The sequence below is a fragment of the Odontesthes bonariensis genome, chromosome 19, assembly GCF_027942865.1.
Source record: "Odontesthes bonariensis isolate fOdoBon6 chromosome 19, fOdoBon6.hap1, whole genome shotgun sequence".
Classification (NCBI taxonomy): Eukaryota; Metazoa; Chordata; class Actinopteri; order Atheriniformes; family Atherinopsidae; genus Odontesthes; species Odontesthes bonariensis.
Window position 1 is genome coordinate 20,268,898 of NC_134524.1, and position 21,033 is coordinate 20,289,930.

General features: G+C 41.0%; 2 protein-coding genes across 2 annotated transcripts; both read left to right on the forward strand.

Moving 5' to 3' along the window:
* The first annotated feature begins 7,111 nt into the window (after window positions 1-7,111).
* LOC142369175 (uncharacterized) lies at window positions 7,112-10,611 on the forward strand. The gene is made up of 7 exons (XM_075451434.1): window positions 7,112-7,425; window positions 7,887-8,341; window positions 8,461-8,652; window positions 8,754-8,849; window positions 9,137-9,272; window positions 9,421-9,588; window positions 9,712-10,611. The coding sequence occupies exons 2-7, from the start codon at window positions 7,889-7,891 to the stop codon at window positions 9,762-9,764; spliced, it is 1,098 nt and encodes a 365-aa protein (XP_075307549.1). The 5' UTR covers window positions 7,112-7,425; window positions 7,887-7,888; the 3' UTR covers window positions 9,765-10,611.
* Window positions 10,612-14,612: 4,001 nt separating this feature from the next.
* On the forward strand, window positions 14,613-18,076 carry LOC142368592 (uncharacterized). The gene is made up of 7 exons (XM_075450800.1): window positions 14,613-14,747; window positions 15,319-15,860; window positions 15,995-16,186; window positions 16,309-16,404; window positions 16,662-16,803; window positions 16,928-17,077; window positions 17,201-18,076. Exons 2-7 carry the CDS (start codon window positions 15,321-15,323, stop codon window positions 17,251-17,253), a joined length of 1,173 nt encoding a protein of 390 aa, XP_075306915.1. The 5' UTR covers window positions 14,613-14,747; window positions 15,319-15,320; the 3' UTR covers window positions 17,254-18,076.
* The last annotated feature ends 2,957 nt before the right edge of the window (window positions 18,077-21,033 follow it).

A 21,033-nucleotide genomic window follows, 5' to 3' on the forward strand; every position in this document is an offset into this window, starting at 1 on the left:
ACCTCTGGCGTGAAAAGCTCTCATCATGTGACCCACCAGAGATCCTAAAAATCTGGCTGAGCCTGAGGTCAAAGGGTTCATGAAAGAAGAACAAAAGCCCCTAATCCACATTTTTTCAGATCTGATGCCACCAGAAAAGCTCGTCGGACACCTTAGCGACTAAAAAGACGTTTGACCAGTTTCTACAAACCTCACATGTAACAAGTGAGCGTTTTACAATAAAGATATGAAAGCTCACAGTGCGTTACAGAAGTTGTCGACCTGTTTTTGTACTTGTTTCCCTGAGCAGTGTAAAAAGAATGGTTGACCATGAATATTACACAACAGTTAATGACTTAGTTATCCAACAGAATCGCAGCACCATGAACATCCACTGAAGTGTAGATCAATCTATCTTTCTATCTAACGTGCGGGACAAGGGGTCATTTTTCTTTGAGTTACCCCTCTGCTCCTCAGTATAAGATTCTAAATCAAACAATTCAGACGGGATTAAAGTGCACACTACAGACTTTAATTTCAAGTCATTTTCATCCACGAAATAAACTGCTGCTGCTGCTGCCGACCTCGTCAACAACAGCACTGGTTAGCTTTTTTAATGCTTCTGTTCGCTTCTCTAAACTTATGGACACTTGATTCAGTGAGTTTGGATAAGTGACTCATGCGTAACACCGCTATGTATAGCCTAAGGAGGAAGTGTCAGAAGAGCTTTCATAAAAACTCTAAATCATTACTTGACTTTCTTACGCAATTGATTAATAATGAGTAATCTATGAATAATAATAACGCTACTGAATAACCTGCTCAAAGGAATTTCTGCGACCGACAAAACCTTTTCTCTTCCTCTTCAACAGATTGTTCCCTCACGAAAAAAAAGAAGGCGAGTCCTATGTAAAGAAAAAAAAACACACACACACACACACTCTGGGAGAGCATATTTTTGCTTTGACTTGGATTCATTTTTCATGTGTGTAATAAGTCTTTTCCCATTTTCTTTTTTTTACCCCTTGTCCTGTCCAGCATTATGGCGGCAGAATTGAAAACCGTTTATGCCAAACACATTTGCTATGCCAAGGGAAGCTTTATGGATGTAAAGCTTCCCTTGATGCCCAAAAAAAAAGTCACAAGTGCGGGGTTTTTCAAACTTAAATAGCAACCAGTAACACCAGCAAAGATTCCACTGTTGAGGAATGATAGGCACTAAAGTTGGGATTCACAGTTAACATTTATTAGAGATGAAATTAAAAGACAATGGACTGAAACCAAATAAAAAAAGGCAAAAGCTAAAAAAAAAAAACAATAAAATGTCTCAACTAGAAATTATAAAAAGCCAAATGTTAAAAACATTCAAATGTAACAACTAAAAGGGAATAAAAGAAAGAGGTACGAGACTAAAAATGGATAAAAATGTAGCAGTCCAAGGGTCAGAGTCTTTGAATGGCCTTCAAGGTCCAGAGTTGCGCCGTCACTTGTCAAGTGGGCGGGTCCGTGGAGTTCTCTTCTTTCTGTGTACTCAGCTGATACTATCTATCGCTCTGCGTAGTCACGGCTCGCCACTGCACCTCAAAGCATAACAAGGAGTATTCAGTATCCAGCAACGGAAAAGAGAGGACAAACGTATTTAACACGAGAGGGAGCAAGTACTTTCCTTTAGCCAATTTCACACAGGCGTTGTGGTGATTTCTGGTCCGATCCACCTCGCCGCCGTCCTAGAATAGACTCCTGCTCCGTAGCTGACGTCAGGCTCCTGTCTTCTTCATCCCGGCACCAGCGATCGCGAACCTTTATCCTCCCGTTCTTGTTTCCCCCTCGTTGTTCCTTTGGTCCTGCTGCAATCGTCCTTTCTCCGTGTCGGCTCCCCTTGCCGTTGCTGCTGTCCTTCCTTTCCTTTCGTTTCTTGTTTGTTCCCCTGTGCCAGTTACCCCCGGTTCCCCCTTTACCGGGCCTACAGGCCGTCCCGTCCCTTCCCTTCTTCCTCTGTCCAACCTCCCACCTTATATCCAGTCTGTGAGCTTACATGATGTCCATTCCCAATCACTGGTGCTCCTCTACACAAGCCAGTGAGACAGGGTGAGGGTGTGGCAGATCAAGCACTTCAGTCTGTTAATAAAAGTCCACATAAAAATAAAGGCATTCAAAGTGTTCATCACACAACACAAAATAATCTTAAAAGTCAGATGCTGCATGCTTTAAAACAACACTCTAAAATACATTATAAAAACACGATAAAAAGCCTTGATCTACCAGTTGACATACTTCACACGTGCCGAACTGGACCGGGGGACAGGGAAAGAGCAAAGAAAAAGAAACGGAACAGAAATAGGAAGAAACAATCAGAGAAAACAATGAAAAACCAGACAACCAGCTGCTGCACCTGTAAAAACAAAACAGGCCTTTGTGGGGAATTCAGCCTTAGAGCCACCAGGAGCACCTGTAAGCAGACAAGCAGAGAACAAACACACAAACAAACAAACAAAAAAGCACAGCAGCAGCAATCACAAACAACACAACTGTGGATATGGATGACCTCAAACCACAGGACAACACAACAACTGCTTAGTGTATAGGGCCACAACCCCCCCCCCCCCAGCAATCAGAAGCAGGCAGAGAGGGCCCCCAGACCACCAGCAGTCCCCACAGAGCACAGAACCCGGGAAGCCCACCGCAGGGACAACCACGCATCCACCCAAGACTGCAGAGGAATCCCCCGGACAGAGCCCCCACAAGCATAGGCCAGAGGCCCTCCGGTGACCAGAGGCGACAGCCCACCAGCCCCGCCAGGCCCCCGCCACCCATACATGGGCCGCACGGTGCAACCGGGCCCCACGAGCCCTAGCGTCACCAAACACCCTGGCAGATGCCCCACCCAATACCCGAGAGGGCCAGGCCCCAGAGAAAGCCAAGCGTAATGAGCCAGCGCATGCCCCAGTTCCCCTGGCCAAGCGCCCCGGGAGTCAAGATCTTTTCCCATTTTCAAAGGAATCAAATATAATTCTATTATATTCTCTTCTGCTCTACAGAGCAAAAATCAAGTGTTTTGTTAGTAATTATGGTAACAGAGATCTGTATTTTATATATGTAGTAAGAAAAACAACCATGTCATTTCAATTCATAGATTTTAACATAGACGTAGGTTTTTTTTTTTTAAGTATTTTTTTGGGCTTTTTTTGGGGGGGCTTTTTATGACAGTGGAGAGAGACAGGAAGCAGGGGGGCAGAGAGAGGGGGAACAACATGCATCAAAGGGCTGTCCGATGCGGGACTCGAACCGGAGCCAGCTGCAGTGAGGACTATAGCCTCTTGGACACGGGGTGCCTGCTCAACCCACTACGCCACGGACTACCACAAGATGTAGGTTTTTAGTGACAACATCTAATGGTAAATGGACTGTAACAGACTGGAATATACTCATAGAGCACTTTTGCACTACAAGCCACATTCACCTCGTTCATGCACTCATGCGGCAGGTCTTGGTCTATACAAAGTTAGAGGGTCCACAGTGCTTTTCTTCTGTATCACACGCATGCATACATGGACACGTCGATAGGCAACATGGAGTTCAAAACCACGCAGCAGCCGGGGGGGTAGACAAAACCTGAGCACACAACTCACTTATTTAATTCAGGACTGAATTAAAACCTTTACAAATTCCAACTCGACTTGGTACAGTAACGGCTTCATACAAAGATCACACCTGGAGTCCATTTTTTCTTCATTTTTAGATAATTGCACCATATGAATTTATCCTAATGGTATATTCCAGTTTTCATTCAATCGTTCATCCCTTCATTGATTCATTCAGAAGTGCATCGTATTGTGAAGTATTTTGAGTAGTGAGCATCTTCAGACATTCCTTCTCCTCAAACGAAGAATCTCCATGTCTGATGATAAAAGTCTGACAAACTTTGTAAAAATACCCCAAAACACTGTCAGATTCAACCACTATAAAAATGTAGAATTCTGGTCCGGTCACCCTGGCTGAGCTGCGCTTGTCTCGTCTCGCCTTTTAGGAATCCTTTCTGATCCTCCCACTTCAGAGGCCACCGACAGCCGTCTACTGCAGGTAAGACGCTGACGCCTCATAAACGTGTCCGATGTGCAGAGAGACTGTTACGACCCCAGGTCTAGGGGGTCAGGGTGGTAACATAAATGTGTCCAGAGGGAAAATTTAAAATAATTTATTACAAAGAAAAGGTTCCATAAACAAGACAGTGGATAGACTTCATCCACACAAACACAAAAATCACTCGAAACTAAAGTGATGTATGGTGAAACCCCAACAATTGAATAACCGACAATAACGAAAGTAGCAAATATAACTCAAACTCAAAATAATCAAGGCAAACAGGGTAACAAACTTCTCCCAAACACAAACTTCTAGTCAGAAGCACCAGAGTCAGTTAACTCGAACTGCTAAGCAGAGAAAAAGGTGGAAGTACAAATTCCACTGAAGATTCCCAAAACAGTCAACAAAAGGCCGCAGCAAACAAATTGGGGGATCAGCTGTACAAAGTCTGTTTCTAAAGCTGTCCCCGTGGGGAAATTAGTTCAGGAGCCTTTTATAGAGTGCAGGAGGACCTCATTGTTGACCTGTCATCTCCTGCTGGTCCAATAGGGGTGCTCTGCAACTCCCAGGCAACCAATCAGCGGAGAGTGCTCCCACACTTAAATCTGCATAAAAAAAACAAAGGCTGTGTTTGAAACCGCCTACTACAGACTACATACTTGCATACGGCATACTTCCATACTGCATACTCATCGATCAGACAGTATGCAGAGCGTTTACACACAATGCACTTCGCTCCTGCCCAATCCGAAATCAGCCGGCCTGAAGCTGATTTCCCTTGAGCTATAAACTCTGTAAATATATAGCTTTAGCAACATTTGAAACATTTTTAGGCGAGAAAGTAGTCGTTTTGATCCCCAACGTGTTGAAAATCTGACAAAATACCAGCTATTTACAATTTTGTTCCCACGAACTCGGCGCTACTAAAGCTAGCCATAGTGAGCAACGCACTTCCGGTTATTTTCATAAAGTAAAATACCCGTTGGCTTTTATCATAGGGAAAGCCATTACGATACAATTGGGGCTTCTGTTTTGAAACAGGAAGTGAACCTACTCTCGTTGTAGCTAGCTTGAAACTGCCGTTTTGACAGGAAATGACGATCGGCGATATCACATTACGTTGCATCTTGGGTAGTTTGAGTAAGAGTAGTAATCTCATGATGCATACCCAACATTTCGGCAAATCTAGTATGCATCCGGGAACTTAAAAAAAGTTAAAGTTAGTAGGAGTAGTAGGAGAAGTATGCGGTTTCGAACACAGCCAAAGAGACTGCACAGCCTCTAGAGGCCAGTGGCTGTAACAGAGTCCCCAAAGGATTAGTTCACTTGTCACTCATGTATTGTTAAGACTGACAAGATTTGAGAGAATATTGATAATTTCTGATTGATTTGTGAATTCAAATAAAAAATATGCCTGAATGGATAAAAAAAAAAAAATCTTTGAAAACTTTGCAGCTGCTCCAAACATCAGAAAGCTTGAGTTTGGCCATCAAGAAACAAGTTAGGCTTTTGGGTTTTTTTGGATGTCATGAAATGTGATGTTTCCTTCTCACCAAAGTCAACAAGTGCTATACGACGTGGTTGTTTCGCAATACGAGAGAGGAAGAACATATACAGAATTATGCAGGAGTTATTAGCTGTACAAATAACTGCACATTTCTCCGGTTTTGTCATCGCATGAATCCCTCACAACAGGACATCCAGTTTCATTCACGGCAGTTGGATTCATCAGCCTGATGAATTAGGTGTTGGCTGGTGCTCAAGGTAAATAATTAGTCAGAGTCAGAGTGAGATCGGAGAGGACACAAGCCAACATCAACATCATCATGTGCAGTGCATAGCTGCATGCTGTGTGCCGAAATGAGCGTAAATAAACTGTGTTCCATGTTAGCTGCAATTCAGGAAGACATGTCGTTTTCCAAAAATGTACTCTAATAAAAGAATTGATGAAGACGGCCAAAGAGAAATAAAAGGGCAAAAGAAACTAGAACTCGTACTGTTCTCAAGCCGTGCCGTCTGATGTTTGCTGTACCTGCTATGGAAATGTGCCACATCACACACGCGTATTATTGATGCAGAAAAACAAGCAGACCAGCCTTGAGCAAACACGACAACACAGATCTCTTGTTTGAGCAGCGCTCATGCAAAGTCGCTTGGAGGAAATGGCGGTTGAGCGACACTTTTGTGTGATCACGCATCAGTAATTCTAGACTGCTCCTTCCACTGCTGGTCCTTTTGACCCTTTGCTGCGGATTCTCACGGCCAGACAAAAAACGCCGACTCTGGAAGGAGTTGTGCGGTTGTCCGGCTTCTAGGCTGACAAACAGCTGTGGCAGTGGGAAGGTTTCCTCAGGTGAAAAGCACACCATGAATGAAGACGCCGATATTAGCCTTTGTCGTGTGTGAAAAGAACTTAAATATGAAGCTCCCTCGGACTGCTGAATGCAGCTTAAATGCAGCTGAGCGGAACAGAATTATAGGCCTGTGTCCGAAGCAGATGAGCTTGTTTGAAACATTTTTGAGCGCGGGTGTCTTTTGAACAGAATGAAGCATTTAAATAAAAGGTTCACATGATCTCAGGTCACTGTCAGACCTAATCACATGGTTTGTGTAAGTCCTTTTGGAACCTGACTTTTTTTCACATGGACTGAGCAGCACACTGGTATCATTTCAACTTGATGCATCTCAATGCCCAACCATTCTTGGGTAGGATTTGTGGGGGATTTGAACGACTGCAGCTTTCGCAGGTTTAGCAAACAGACTTTTCTATATACAGCGTCTCAGTTTGTCTCCCTTTTTCTCCGACATTATAATCTCCTCTGTTGCGTCAGTTACAAACAGAGGAAGAGTTTCGAGTTCCATCCACAGCTCTGAAGCTGTGTGCAAACATCACAAGACTGCATGCAGTCCATGTTGAGAAAACAGAAAGACAAATACTGTAACTAGACCTGAGGGGAAGCGGGGACAATATCTGAAGCTGACCTTCTTCAGGGAAGTCGGCTGCGAACAACAGCACGATGGACATTTAATGGTTGAAATGAACAGAGAGAGTGACAGGCAGCAATTCCATCTACAACAGATTCATACCTGTTTTCCACCACATCACGTCCTTACTCTTATTTCCCCCACACATTCTGGAAATTCGAGTGAAGTTAGAGGTTGGGTTTTTTTCTGATGTGGTCAAGGTCTTGTCCCCTCCCCTCCCCTTTGGTTTAAATTGCGATGCGTAGTCAACAGGTGTCACAGCTTCACCTGAGAGCCTGCTGGGGACATCAGAGACAGTCCATCTACTAGTCATACCGGAGAATAAGGAACTACGCATCTTTTTGCTCTTGACATCATTTGCATTGAAGACATCTACAGGTAGGCAAAGACAACCGTTGACCATTCTGAAATGTTTTCTTCCGCATTACTGCATCATATATTTAGTTACATCATGAGTAATAATGATCAAGAACAGTAGTTACTAGTAACAAGTAAGAATAACACATTTTCAGATGAACTTTCAATAGAAACCATTCTTTTTTTGCAATTCTACATTTTATTTCTCCAAACCAAAATAAGCCATATTACATGTTAAACCTGCCGCCCCATTCCTGAGAAATATATGAATATTATTGAAATATTGATACAAATTTTAAAACAATAGAGGCTCATTTTATTCATGTAACTTGAGAATAATCAGAATTTTTTTTCATAAAAGGAAGATTTCAAATTTGATACTATTTCCCTCCAATTGAATAAATTCAATTTAAGATGCTAACATCTGCGTCTGACTTTTCCCACTGCATCACTTTAATAAGCGATCCTTTTCTCTTTTCTAGACATGGACAACCGACTGGTCCTCGCTGTTCTCTTGGTAGTGAATTCCTGGGGATTTATGGGCACCCATGCACAGAACACAACAACAGCATCAGTAAACAGCACTGCAACCACGACAACAGCATCAGTAAACAACGCTACAACCACGGCAGCATCATCAGTAAACAACGCTACAACCACGGCAGCATCATCAGTAAACAACGCTACAACCACGGCAGCATCATCAGTAAACAACGCTACAACCACGGCAGCATCATCAGTAAACAACGCTACAACCACGGCAGCATCATCAGTAAACAACGCTACAACCACGGCAGCATCATCAGTAAACAACGCTACAACCACGGCAGCATCATCAGTAAACAACCCTACAACCATGACAATAGCGTCAACGAGCAGCAATTCAACAAATTCATCCACAACTCTCACAACAAACACAACAGTGGTACTTCTTGCGGTGAGTGACCTCATTAAACAAAACAAAAAAGCAATGTTCAAGAGCGGAGGGCAGAACACTGCTGCAAGGTTGCTTTTGTGCCTCCCTTGTGTTTGTAAGGGATCTTCTTTCTTTTTCAGACAAGTATTTCCAGGGCTGAGTGTGGAACCCAGCAGCTCTGTGCTGCTGAGCCTTCTGAGTGCGACCCCTCCACAACAAGTTCCTGTTTCCTTCTCGGTGCCAAGCAGCAGATGGGTCAAAACTTTGAGTTTGTGCTCTCAGGAGAGTCAGAAGGCTACATTGCAGCATCCCTGTTGACTGGCAGCACTCAAGTATGCTAAGTTTCACCACTCAGTTGTAGATGAAAGAACCAGGAGTCCGTACAAATGATTGAAAACCAGAACCATTAAACCTGCCTGCTTTTGTTCCACAGGGAGTCAACGGCACAACCTACGTCTGTGCGAATAACAAGAGCGTTGTTCAATTTTTTGGAGCTCTCCTCGCCGGTGACCAACTGACAAAGACACAGGTAAGTTCTACTGACATGTCTTCTTCTGGTAAACTTTCAAACCTTCTGCTTCCTCCTGAAGAGCACTTTGGGGCTTGCTAAAGGAAAAACCTGAGAATGATGTCTGCGCCGATGAGGACACTCATAGGAGTCGCATTTCCCTCCGGATGGTTGTAGGGGCCCTACTTTACAGGATGCCATTATGGGTTATACTTAAGGGGATAGCAAACAGCCTACTTTATTATTTCAGTGGAAGGACTTTTTTAATTATTTTTTGGTTGCAAAATTTCATTTTCTTTGCTCTGCAGCTACCTGTGAACTCTGTGAGGGGGAGGATCAGTGGAACCCAAATCCAGTGTGCCTTTCAAGCCACCGTACCAGACACGGCAACGAGAACAACAGCAAGTTTCGCACTCTTAGTCTCCAAAGGAACGTTCGATGCAGGTAAGCTAACATCCGACCATCACGATACATATGAACCTTCAAGTGAGACCCATCATCATGGGGATCATCACAGATGACTCACTGATATTTCCAGAAGGCAAACACATTAGCAGTGATCTTGCTGCCCCTTTTGTGCTCGCTCTCTCAGCTTCTGGAACTTTGGGAACCCCCAACACCTTGATAAGGACCCCTGTTGTGATGCTGGCTGAGCCTAACACTACAGTCACCAATGTTCAGTCCATCACTACAACGGCTATGCCAACAGTAGGAGGCAACACGGCTCATGCAGTTACACACCAACAGTCCCTGTTTCAAGGTAAGCAAAGGAGAGTTTCTGAAGTGGTTATCTCAGACTTTAGTATTAAAATATAAAAAAAAGGAAATGTGCAAAAATGCCCTAACATTTGTTTTTCTGGTTCCCCTTTACCCCCCACCGTAGTGCTGCTGGTCACTGTGAGTGTCCTGGTTTTCACTATGCTACAAAGAGACTGACTTCTGCCACGCCTGAAAGAATGTGAAACGGCTTGATGCAACCACATTAAAACTTCTGAAGATAAACGTTTAAAGCTCAAAGGGAAGTTTATGATACCCAGTGCATCCCTGATTAATAAGATTCATTCTGCGCTCAACAGCTTTCTGACTGCTTTTCATAATTGTTGAAGCCTCTGAAGCAAAAGGCACAGTCATATTGTAATTAGGAGCGTAACGTGACATACACTTATTTAACCTCAGGACTGCTGGATCTCTGTTCTGTGTTACAACATAAACAACCTTTATAATGCCTAAAAATGGAGTACAAATATTAAGCTTTACTATCATTTTGCTAAAGTGATGCAAAACGAGGGACCATGTTTTTTTTTTGTTTTTTTTTTAATCAGCTTGTGTAACAGTCTCTACAAATTTGGGGTTTTGAGGTCTGGTTACCTTAAAGCCCACATTCTGTTGGTTAAAATCATACTCAAAGAGTTAGTAGTAACCTGTCTCACAGGATGATAACTGGATACTCTGTGGGTTTTACAACTCATTCACATCTATGTGTAAGCAATGATATCTATTTTCCCTTATAGTGTCACTAATGCTGAAGCCATTGATTGACAAATGTTTGTGGTGTTGTGGTTTTATTCTGTTATTCTTTGCTATGACAGCATTGATGATTATTCAACAGTGCTTACATTATGAAGCCATCACTGGCTGATATGTTTATGCAAGCCTGATGATTCCACAGAATGCTACATGAGATACCAAATACAGGTGAAAGTGATTGTGTACATTTTCCTATTGCAAGTACTGTGTTTTTTTTTTAGGGCTAGGCAACGATTAAAATTTTTAATCTAATTAATCACATGATTTCCCTGATTAATCACAATTAATCACATTTGTACACAAAATCCAAAAATGAATTCAAAAGTAGTGTATAGCCTTTAGCATTTAGTTTTATTTTAAATGTGCTGCCATATAAATGAAAGTGCCATAACATTTGTTGTGCAAACACACTTCTAACTTCAGCATCTTTATGTAGTTTTTATGTAGAAGCCTCGCTCCTCTGTCTGATTCCTTGAATGACTTGCTGCTATCAGTTGTGTGTTTTGCCTTTAAATGATATTTTAGACTGGAACTACTACGGTGAGAAGACAATTCAACTTGGCAGTGTTTACAGATGACTTTGGTTCTGTCGACTCCGCCGTCTGGAAGAACTTTAAAATGAAAATGGCCGAGTAAAAGTTCCGTACCCTTCTCCATTTTTGGTGGATCCGCCGATTACTTTCTTTTCCGGTTCCGCAGCAGACCTTTACAAAATAAAAGCCTGTGAGCAACAGACTTTTACAATAATAAAACCGATTTAAAGAAAAACAAAAAAAAACCTGCGTTAATAATATTTAAATTATTTACTAAAAAGTAATAAATTATTTAATAATATTATAAAATATTTATTGGCGATAAATAATTAGCGAGTTAGCGCGATAATAACGAGTTAACTCGCCCAGCCCTAGTTTTTTTAAATAAAGACATTAAGTTAATATATTTGTCTTGGTGTTGCTGTGGTTCTTGATGCACTCATGAAATTGTTGGGAAATAGAGAACACTAGACTTGTGATCTTAACCCGAACCATTAGCATTTGTCAACTTTTGGAGTGATAATTTTTTTTTTTTTAATCAGTTTTCAGCACTTAAGACACCTAATGTCGTAACTGCTGTCCAACTCTTGTACTTTGTCATCAGCCTAAATCACCAGTATGGAATTGCAACATCTCTACAGAGAAGAGTTTACTTTAGAAGCACACAATACAAAGGCTATTCTTAATCAAATCTTAACCTTCTTATTGTTTCACTGTACTTAGGCATTGTAACACCTCATGTCACAATGCTGAAGTATCTGTTGTGATCATACCGACAAAGAACTCTATTGTTAGGTATTTTTCTGTTCAATGCGCCTTCACAAAATTCGATGGAGTTTGAACGTGGGCCAAAACGATCACAAGACAAGTTTTGAGAAGTCAGCCCCTCCTCCTCGATACTAACCAAACAGGCTTAACACAGCACAATTTGACCTAAGGTGACTCGTGTAACACACTGCGTCATTCTTTCACGAGGCTTCCGAGCACCGGTAGCTTGATCAACTATATCCTGGAAAATAAATAGATTCAGGTCGACAACAGCAATCGCTGAAAGAAAGAAAACAAGGAAAAACATAAAAAGTTGAACTCTTTTACACTGCAAAAAAAAACTTTTACCAGGGATTTAACAATCCACTCAAAAAAAATTAACTACCGGTTGTCTTTGTAATTAAACAGACAGCCTTTTCAGACATGTGCCTGCTGGCATTAGATCAATTCATTTTGAATCCGAGGCCACCGTGCCCATCAAACATTAACATGTTGGCGTTGTTGTAGGCGTGTTCCTGTATCTTTCTAAACAAATATAGGCGGAAAAAATGGCTACTTATCCACTATTCATAAAGCAGATGAACAAAGCACCAACGAATGCTTCAACTGAACCGTGTTTGAGGTGCCAACTCAGGTATTCAGTGACTACTGTGCTGATTAAATGAGTCACACATTAACTAAGGGTTGTATGAACACCAGATAAAGTGCTCAACATACACGTTGTTGTAGTTCCTGCTACAGTCATCTCCAAGTTAGTATAAAATAAGCGAATGTAGACGCTTTTTCATTATTTAAAGTCTTGTGGACTGCCAGTTGACCCAAGACCAGCTCCTACTGCAGGTTGGTGGTATCCCACTTCAAGCCATCTCACGTTTCTGACTCTATGACCACGTTTCCTGCCCATTCTGCGGCTGACAAGAGGGTAACGTTTCCCCGCGGCTTACAAAGAGTCAGACAAGTTGCACAAGGTCAAAACAATGTCAGCTGCCAACCACAACTGGTACTCGTTTAGCTTTTTAAGAGATGAAAATGAAAGCAGCCTCGGGATCATTTGCCACAACAGCGTGGGTGTTTTTTGTTTAAAAAAAAAAAAAGTGTGTTTGTGTGCCAGTCATTGTACCAAACGTGGTGTTGAAAACACCAACTACGAGTTAGCTTTGAGTTCTGTGGTTTACATGAGAGTCTTTGATAAGACTTTGCCAACTTTACAACATTTTGCAGACGTTGGAAGCACTGTGTGACAATTTGTGGTCACGGTTTGGAGGTGGAGGCAAAGGAAGACCCAGATGCAGACACGGGACAGGATGAAACTTAAAGTCCATTTGTTTAAGAACAAAAAAAAAAAATTTTTTTAATCACAGCAATGCTGGGGTAGCAAAAAACTAAACTAGAACACCTAAGGAAAAATAACAAAAAACACAACTAGACTGTACATAAAAAAAAGGAACATGAATCAGATTGACGGAGGATCTAACGAAGAATGAAGAGAACTGGGAGACTAAATACTGTGGGGAGAGTGATTAGTGAGAAGGTATAGCTGAGGATGATTAACACAGGTGAAGGGAGTGGAGCTGACGACCGGCAGGAGGGAACTGAGGAAAGATGAGGAAATGCCGAGGCTAAACAGAAAAACAAACACAGATCGTGACAGTTTCTTTGGCTAAGAATGAGTCAGGTGACCGGGTGGAAGGACTGGTGATCAGACAGCCGAATGGTCTCTGGCTCTGTTTCATTTGACAGATTGGCAGATTGTGCAACTGAACATAATCCAACATTTTGGCTGTTATACCGATACGTAATCCATGGACACTTCTGCAATGAAAAAGATTGAAAACTGCTGAATTAAATCCTTCTTTATACCACTCGCTGTAGTGTCAGGTGGATTTCAACATCACTCGAATTGCATGATGATATATTTGTTTTAAAATAAACAGTAGCCATGAACTTTTAGATATAAAAGCATAATGCTGTCTTCCAGCAATTATTATGGAATTGATCTATTATTGTATTTTAAACCTTTGCAAGTTTATACTCCCTCTACGCGGCAGTTAAATGGATAAAATCTCATATTTCTAAGTCAACTCTGATGCAATTACGCCTTTTTAAAAGGAGCAGATCAGTTCACATAATTCCTACTGTTCATTATAACATAAGTACAGTTCAGAGTTGCCTGGACTTGCCTGCCTTAGAGCAAACATTCACAAGAAACCACAGAATACAATGGTGATCATGAAAACACACACGAGAGCTTGCGTTTCCACCGACAAACCAGTTCTTAGCATTGTTTTACTGGTTTCGTTGACTAGCCTGTAGACTTTGACACTGCAGTGTGTTGTTGTTACATCTTAAGGCAAAAAGACACCTTAAGACATTTACACTGCAGGAGGTTTACGGGGAGTTTAATGTAAAGGTGGCCTGCACAAACACACGAGTCTTCCTTTAAAATCTTTAAGGTGGCAATGGAGAAGAACAACATTGAGGATTTAAGACCAACCTCTCATCAAAGTTGAAGGAGGCTGGACACAAATGCGAGTTGTTTCTTGGGGGGTTTTATGTTGTCCAAAACAGACCAAATGTAACTATTCATAACTCACAGAAACACTGACAGGTTTCAGATGAAGATCAGTCTTATCATCAGTGGAATAGTTTAAAAATGTGTAGAGTCATCACAAAGACACGACAAAGATGCTAAACCAGATTAGGGAGATCAACTGAAAGGCACATTTAAGTTTTGTGAGTCCTCGGGAAAGGAATGTAAAAAAAAAAATATCGGAAACTGCTATGCTTGAAAAAACTATGACGTGCCTAGCTTCATACCTGTTTTCCACCATGTCACGCCCTTACACTAATTTCCCCCACACATTCTGGAAATTCGAGTGAAGCTAGAGTTTTCTCTTTTCTTATGTGGTCATTGTCTTGTCCCCTCCCCTCCCATTTGGTTTAAATAGGGACGCAGAGACAACAGGTGTCACAACTTCACCTGAGAGCCTGCTGGGGACATCAGAGACAGTCCATCTGCTAGTCATACCGGAGAATAAGGAACTACGCATCTTTTTGCTCTTGACATCATTTGCATTGAAGACATCTACAGGTAGGCAAAGACAACCGTTGACCATTCTGAAAGGTTTTCTTTCGCAATACTGCATCATATATTCATTATTGGCTGTTTTAGTTACATTATGAGTAATAATGATCAAGAACAGTAGTTACTAGTAACAAGTAAGAATAACACATTTTCAGATGAACTTTCAATAGAAACCATTCTTTTTTTGCAATTCTACATTTTATTTCTCCAAACCAAAATAAGCCATATTACATGTTAAACCTGCCGCCCCATTCCTGAGAAATATATGAATATTATTGAAATATTGATACAAATTTTATTACAACAGAGGCTCATCTTATTCATGTAACTTGAGAATAATCAGAATTATTTTTTCATAAAAGGAAGATTTCAAATTTGATACTATTTCCCTCCTATGGAATGAATTCAATTTAAGATGCTAACATCTGTGCATAATAGTCCTAATTTCTACATTTCTGTGTTAAATCATCACTTTTACTGAGTGTCATCTTTTTTAAAGATATTACTCAATAAAGTCTTCTTATTGAGTTTTTTCCCACTGCATCACTTTAATAAGCGATCCTTTTCTCTTTTCTAGACATGGACAACCGACTGGTCCTCGCTGTTCTCTTGGTGACACTGTCCTGGGGATTTATGGGCACCCATGCGCAGAACACGACAACAGCATCAGTAAACAGCACTGCAACCATGACAACAGCATCAGTAAACAACGCTACAACCACGGCAGCATCATCAGTAAACAACGCTACAACCACTCTGGCAGCAGGGGGACAAAACGCAACCACTCCGGCAGCAGGGGGACAAAACGCAACCACTCCGGCAGCAGGGGGACAAAACGCAACCACTCCGGCAGCAGGGGGACAAAACGCAACCACTCCAGCAGCAGGGGGACAAAACGCAACCACTCCGGCAGCAGGGGGACGAAACGCAACCACTCCGGCAGCAGGGGGACAAAACGCAACCACTCCGGCAGCAGGGGGACATAACGCAACCACTCCGGCAGCAGGGGGACAAAACGCAACCACTCCGGCAGCAGGGGGACAAAACGCAACCACTCCGGCAGCAGGGGGACAAAACGCAACCACTCCAGCACCAGGACTGATTTTGTTGCCTTCTGTGGTGAGTGATACTATGATACAAATAATGTATTACAATATATTACATATATTACAGAATTAAAAAAAAAGAACATAATACAAAAAATAGCATAGTCTACATCACTGTTGTGAAAATGTTTTTCACCTTCCTTACAGGCACCTCTTTCAAGGACAGGATGCGGTTTACAAAAGCTCTGTGGGGCCGAGCCCTCCAAATGTGACCCCTCATCAAAGGGATCGTGTTTCTTTTTTTCGGCCAAGCAGCAGAGGAATCAAACATTTGAATTTGAGCTCTCAGGACAATCACAAGGCTACATTGCCCTCTCTCTATCGACCGATACCAAAATTGTACGTCAAGTTCCGCCATTTTAGATGAATGCACCGTGTAATGTAACCCTAGGCCAATCATATCGTGTGAAGGCATCTGTGCTTAACATATCCCATCTCCCATGTTTGGTTCTACACCACAGGGTGGCAACGACACAACCTACATCTGTGTGAACAACAGTGGGAAGGTTCAATTCAAGACTGCGCTCCTGGACAATGACATTCTGACTCTAACAACGGTGAGTTACACTTTCCACTGTGAAGGGGTGGTGAGGATGTATTTTTTACAGAAGTCCACTGTATTCATAATTACTTACATTTATGATCATGATCAAATGATACGAGGCCTTAATTTTTTGTTCTACAAGTCAAATACTGAAATTAGACTTACTGATTTATAACTCCTACATGGTATTTTACATATATATATATATATATATATATAGTAGGTATAATTGTATTCAACACCATAATTATCTTCTCTTAAAATGTGCAGCTGAGCGTAAGTTCTACGAATGCCAGCACCAATGGAAGCAACATCCAGTGTGTCTTTGTGGCCACAGTGCCAGACTCAGCTACTCCAGCCACTCGAGCAGCAGGCTTCTCCGTCTCACTCTTCAATGGAACTTTCAATGCCAGTAAGTGTCACCCTGCGCGCTCAGAACAATCAGCTGCCAGAGAACATCCCGATGAATGGCTTTTATCACCTTTTTAAAAAAAAAAAATGTTTTCTTTTTCTCTGCCTATTTCTTGTTCTTTCAGCTTCTCAAAGTTTCGGAGTTCCCACGACCAGACTACAAACCAATGTTGTAAACCTGGCTGAGCCTAACGCCACTGTCATCAATATTAATGCCAACACCACCTCCCAACCCACGGCTCACGCGGTTACACACCAGCAGTCCCTGTTTCAAGGTAAGCAAAGGAGAGTTTCTGAAGTGGTTATCTCAGACTTTAGTATTAAAATATAAAAAAAAGGAAATGTGCAAAAATGCCCTAACATTTGTTTTTCTGGTTCCCCTTTACCCCCCACCGTAGTGCTGCTGGTCACTGTGAGTGTCCTGGTTTTCACCATGCTACACAGAAACTGAATTCTGCCACGCCTAAAAGAATGTGAAACGGCTTGATGCAATCACATTGCAATTACTGAAGATAAACGTTTAAAGCTCAAAGGGAAGTTTACGATACCCAGTGCATCCCTGATTAATAAGATTCATTCTGCGCTCAACAGCTTTCTGACCACTTTTCATAAGTGTTGAAGCCTCTGAAGCAAAAGGCACAGTCATATTGTAATTAGGAGCGTAACGTGACATACACTTATTTAACCTCAGGACTGCTGGATCTCTGTTCTTTGTTACAACATAAACAACCTTTATAATGCCTAAAAATGGAGTACAAATATTAAGCTTTACTATCATTTTGCTAAAGTGATGCAAAAAGAGGGACCATGTTTTTTTAAATCAGCTTATGTAACACTCAAATTTGGGGTTTTGAGGTCTGGTTACCTTAAAGCCCACGTCGATACAGTTGGCTAAAATCATACTCAAAGAGTTAGTAACAACCTGTCAGTCAACAGGATGATAACTGGATACTCTGTGGGTTTTACAACTCATTCACATTTATGTGTAAGCAATGATATCTATTTTCCCTTTTAGTGTCACTAATGCTGAAGCCATTGGTTGATAAATGTTTGTGGTGTTGTTATGGTTTTGTTCTGTTATTCTTTGTTATAACAGCATTGATGATTATTCAACAGTGCTTACATTATGAAGCCATCACTGGCTGATATGTTCATGCAAGCCTGATGATTCCACAGAATGCTACATGAGATACCAAATACAGGTGAAAGTGCTTGTGTACATGTTTTCTATTGTAATTACTGTGTTTTATAAATAAAGATATTAAGTTAATATATTTGTCTTGGTGTTGCTGTGGTTATTGATGCACTCAAATTGTTGGGAAATAGAGAACACTAGACTTCTGATCTTAACCAAAACCTTTAGCATTTTCAACTTTTGGAGTGCTAGCTTTAATTTGATCAGTTTTCAGCAAAAAAACAAAAGCAGTTAAGACACTTAAGCAATTAAAAACATTACTTTTTTATCTGATCTACCATGAATTGAAAAGCCCTCTTTACTTTACTTTAGGTTAGAAAAGTACTCTTTGCTCAACTTTATGACCAAAAGAGAGCCACAACATACTGAGTACACCATTGTTAATGTTGTGCTAATGGCTTGATAGGTAAGCTAACATCTAAGGTAAACCAATTGCTAACGCTACCTATATTACAGCCCTATAACGCAAGCAAACGCTTTTATAAATGCTCCCCTTTAAACAATTATAAACAATGTGGGCTATAGTTTTATTCTCAAAAACATTTACACGTCAGTTTCCCACTTAAGCTAGTTAGCTAAGTTTACAGTCAAAAACTTCACTTCAGTGAGAATTTAAGCATACCTATCAGAAAGGCTTCGTATGAAACCTCCACACATTCACATCAAATAAAAACAAAATGTTAATTTGTCGACCCTTAGTACTGTTTTTAAGATGGTAACTATGAACTAAAAGGAGAAAAAAATTAAGCAAAAACAAGGCTATCCCCCCCCCCCCAAGTTGTTATCAATTTGCAGGTGGATTGATGCTAGATGGAGGTCTTAATTGCCAACATGTCTGTTTCCAATAAACCTAATTTTCTAAGAAGTTTCATCTTTTTTTTTCTTCTTATCGTCGCTTTTTTGGTTCACCACAAAGTGTAAATCTGTTAAGAATCTGTTTGACAGATGCATAATGGAAGACCAGTGGCTCTGGATGTCCAGAGATTCTTTGAATTATAATAGACGGCTATGAAATTTAGACCCTCACCATTTCCACTTGTGGAGAAATAGCCAGCTGACAACGCTTTCCTCAGGAGGAACTTCAATTTGAACCATTAGCGATCTAGATAGTTTTTAAATGATTATGTATGTAATACATCACAGCTAATGTAAATTTTTACTTGTTTTGTGGTGTAAAGACTTATTTTCATGTTCAGATGGAAGAAATTTTTGCAGTTTTCCCCGTAACTCTATTATAATATTTATTTATTCATTTTTAACTGAGTTGAAAAGACCATTAGACCACTGATTTAGACTTCTAGTTATTACTTTTATTATATACGTCATAATAAAATGATTAATCTGGACTTAAAAGTTATGAAAACTTTTTTATATAAATATTCCAATTGGACATGCAGTCATTTTTAACAATGAGGTTCCTTTGTTTAAAATTGAGTTATTGTCATGTCACCACAGGCCAGCTCTGTGATGTACGATGGACCTTGCTCTGATCTAACAAAATAAGAAAGCATTGAAGAAACGAAAAAAAGGAATGGTTGCATATTTTTCATAATTATTTGACACTGACGTGAGAATACAATTAATCGGTTTCTAGTATCTTTTTTTTAAATTATTTTTTGGGGCTTTTTGGGCCTTTATTATATAGGATAGTGAAGAGAGACAGGCAGCAAGGGGGCAGAGAGAGGGGGAATAACACGCAGCAAAGGGCAGTCTGATGTGGGATTCGAACCGGGGCCAGCTGCTCGAGGACTATAGCCTCTGTACATGGGGCGTCTGCTGTACCCACTGCTGTACCCACTATGCCACAGACTAGTATCTTTAATATCCTAAAATATGCAATATAAATTCCGGATCATGAAACCAGAGAAATAATGCCACCCCTCCAGATCAAGCACACAAACTTTCTTTTTTCGGTCCATGGTTATCCCTCAGAATATGCATGGCCCAGAGCAGTTGCAGAGGTACATTTAGGTAAGACAGACAAAGCATTGTGAGCACACTGATACAATCTTGAAATGGCTCATTACAGTAGGTGTGGCACAATCCTGTAAGTCTGAGGAAGGTGCTGAGTGAGAAATAAACGTAACCATAGCAGAGTTAAAGCTGCAGTCTGCAGGATTTGTTGTTGTCATACGTAAAGTCCTAATTTTTGGCATTTTAAGAGTTTACATGATCTATCAGAACGCTTGAAGTTGAAAACGGTGACCTCCGTAGTCGCAAAATGCAATAAACGCTTATTTTTTGCCATACATGAGAACTCGTGCACGTCAACGTGCACGCCAGATTCGCGTACACGACTCCTCATTCATCAACTCACCTGTCATTTGCGATCATGGAAGACACAGTAAGTAGACTAGCCCGTAATGAAGTTCAATAGTCCAGATAAATAAGCGTGGGGACGAGCCTACCTTGTATCGCGCGTGCACAATCGGATATTGACAGGCAATTTTGTAAACAAACCTGCTGGCTTTGGAGGGACCTAGCGGGACATATAGGGGACCTAGAGAACTAATTTTTATTGGGGTATTTAATGTACTACTTTCAGAATCCCCGGACAGTTCCAGGCATTATGCTTGAAAAAGAGTTGCAGACTTCCGCTTTAACAAGAGTGAAATCTAAACTGAACTTGATGAACACACTCAGAGGGTTAGGGTAGGGCTGAGTAACGACTTAGCTGGTTCAACAAGTGCTTCTTATCTGGCGTGTCCATTACAGCAGGTGTGGGCTGATTCACGTCTTTCACCCAGTACTGAAACTACACTGTGTATAAAAGTAATTATGATCATTACTGCTATGATTATAATCATTTATCTATCTATTTATTTGACCTGTTTTCCACCTGCTTTATCCTATTTAACATAACATATTCAGTAAGAGGAAAAGCAATTTAATGCGCATTTGAGATCTTAATAGATCTCAGAGTTACTTGTGTTCATCTTGATGGTGAAATATCTCTTTAATAGTCATTTTTTAATCACATTTGTTCATGTCTTTGAGTACTTTTAACAAAATGGCATTCAAGTTAAAAATGATATT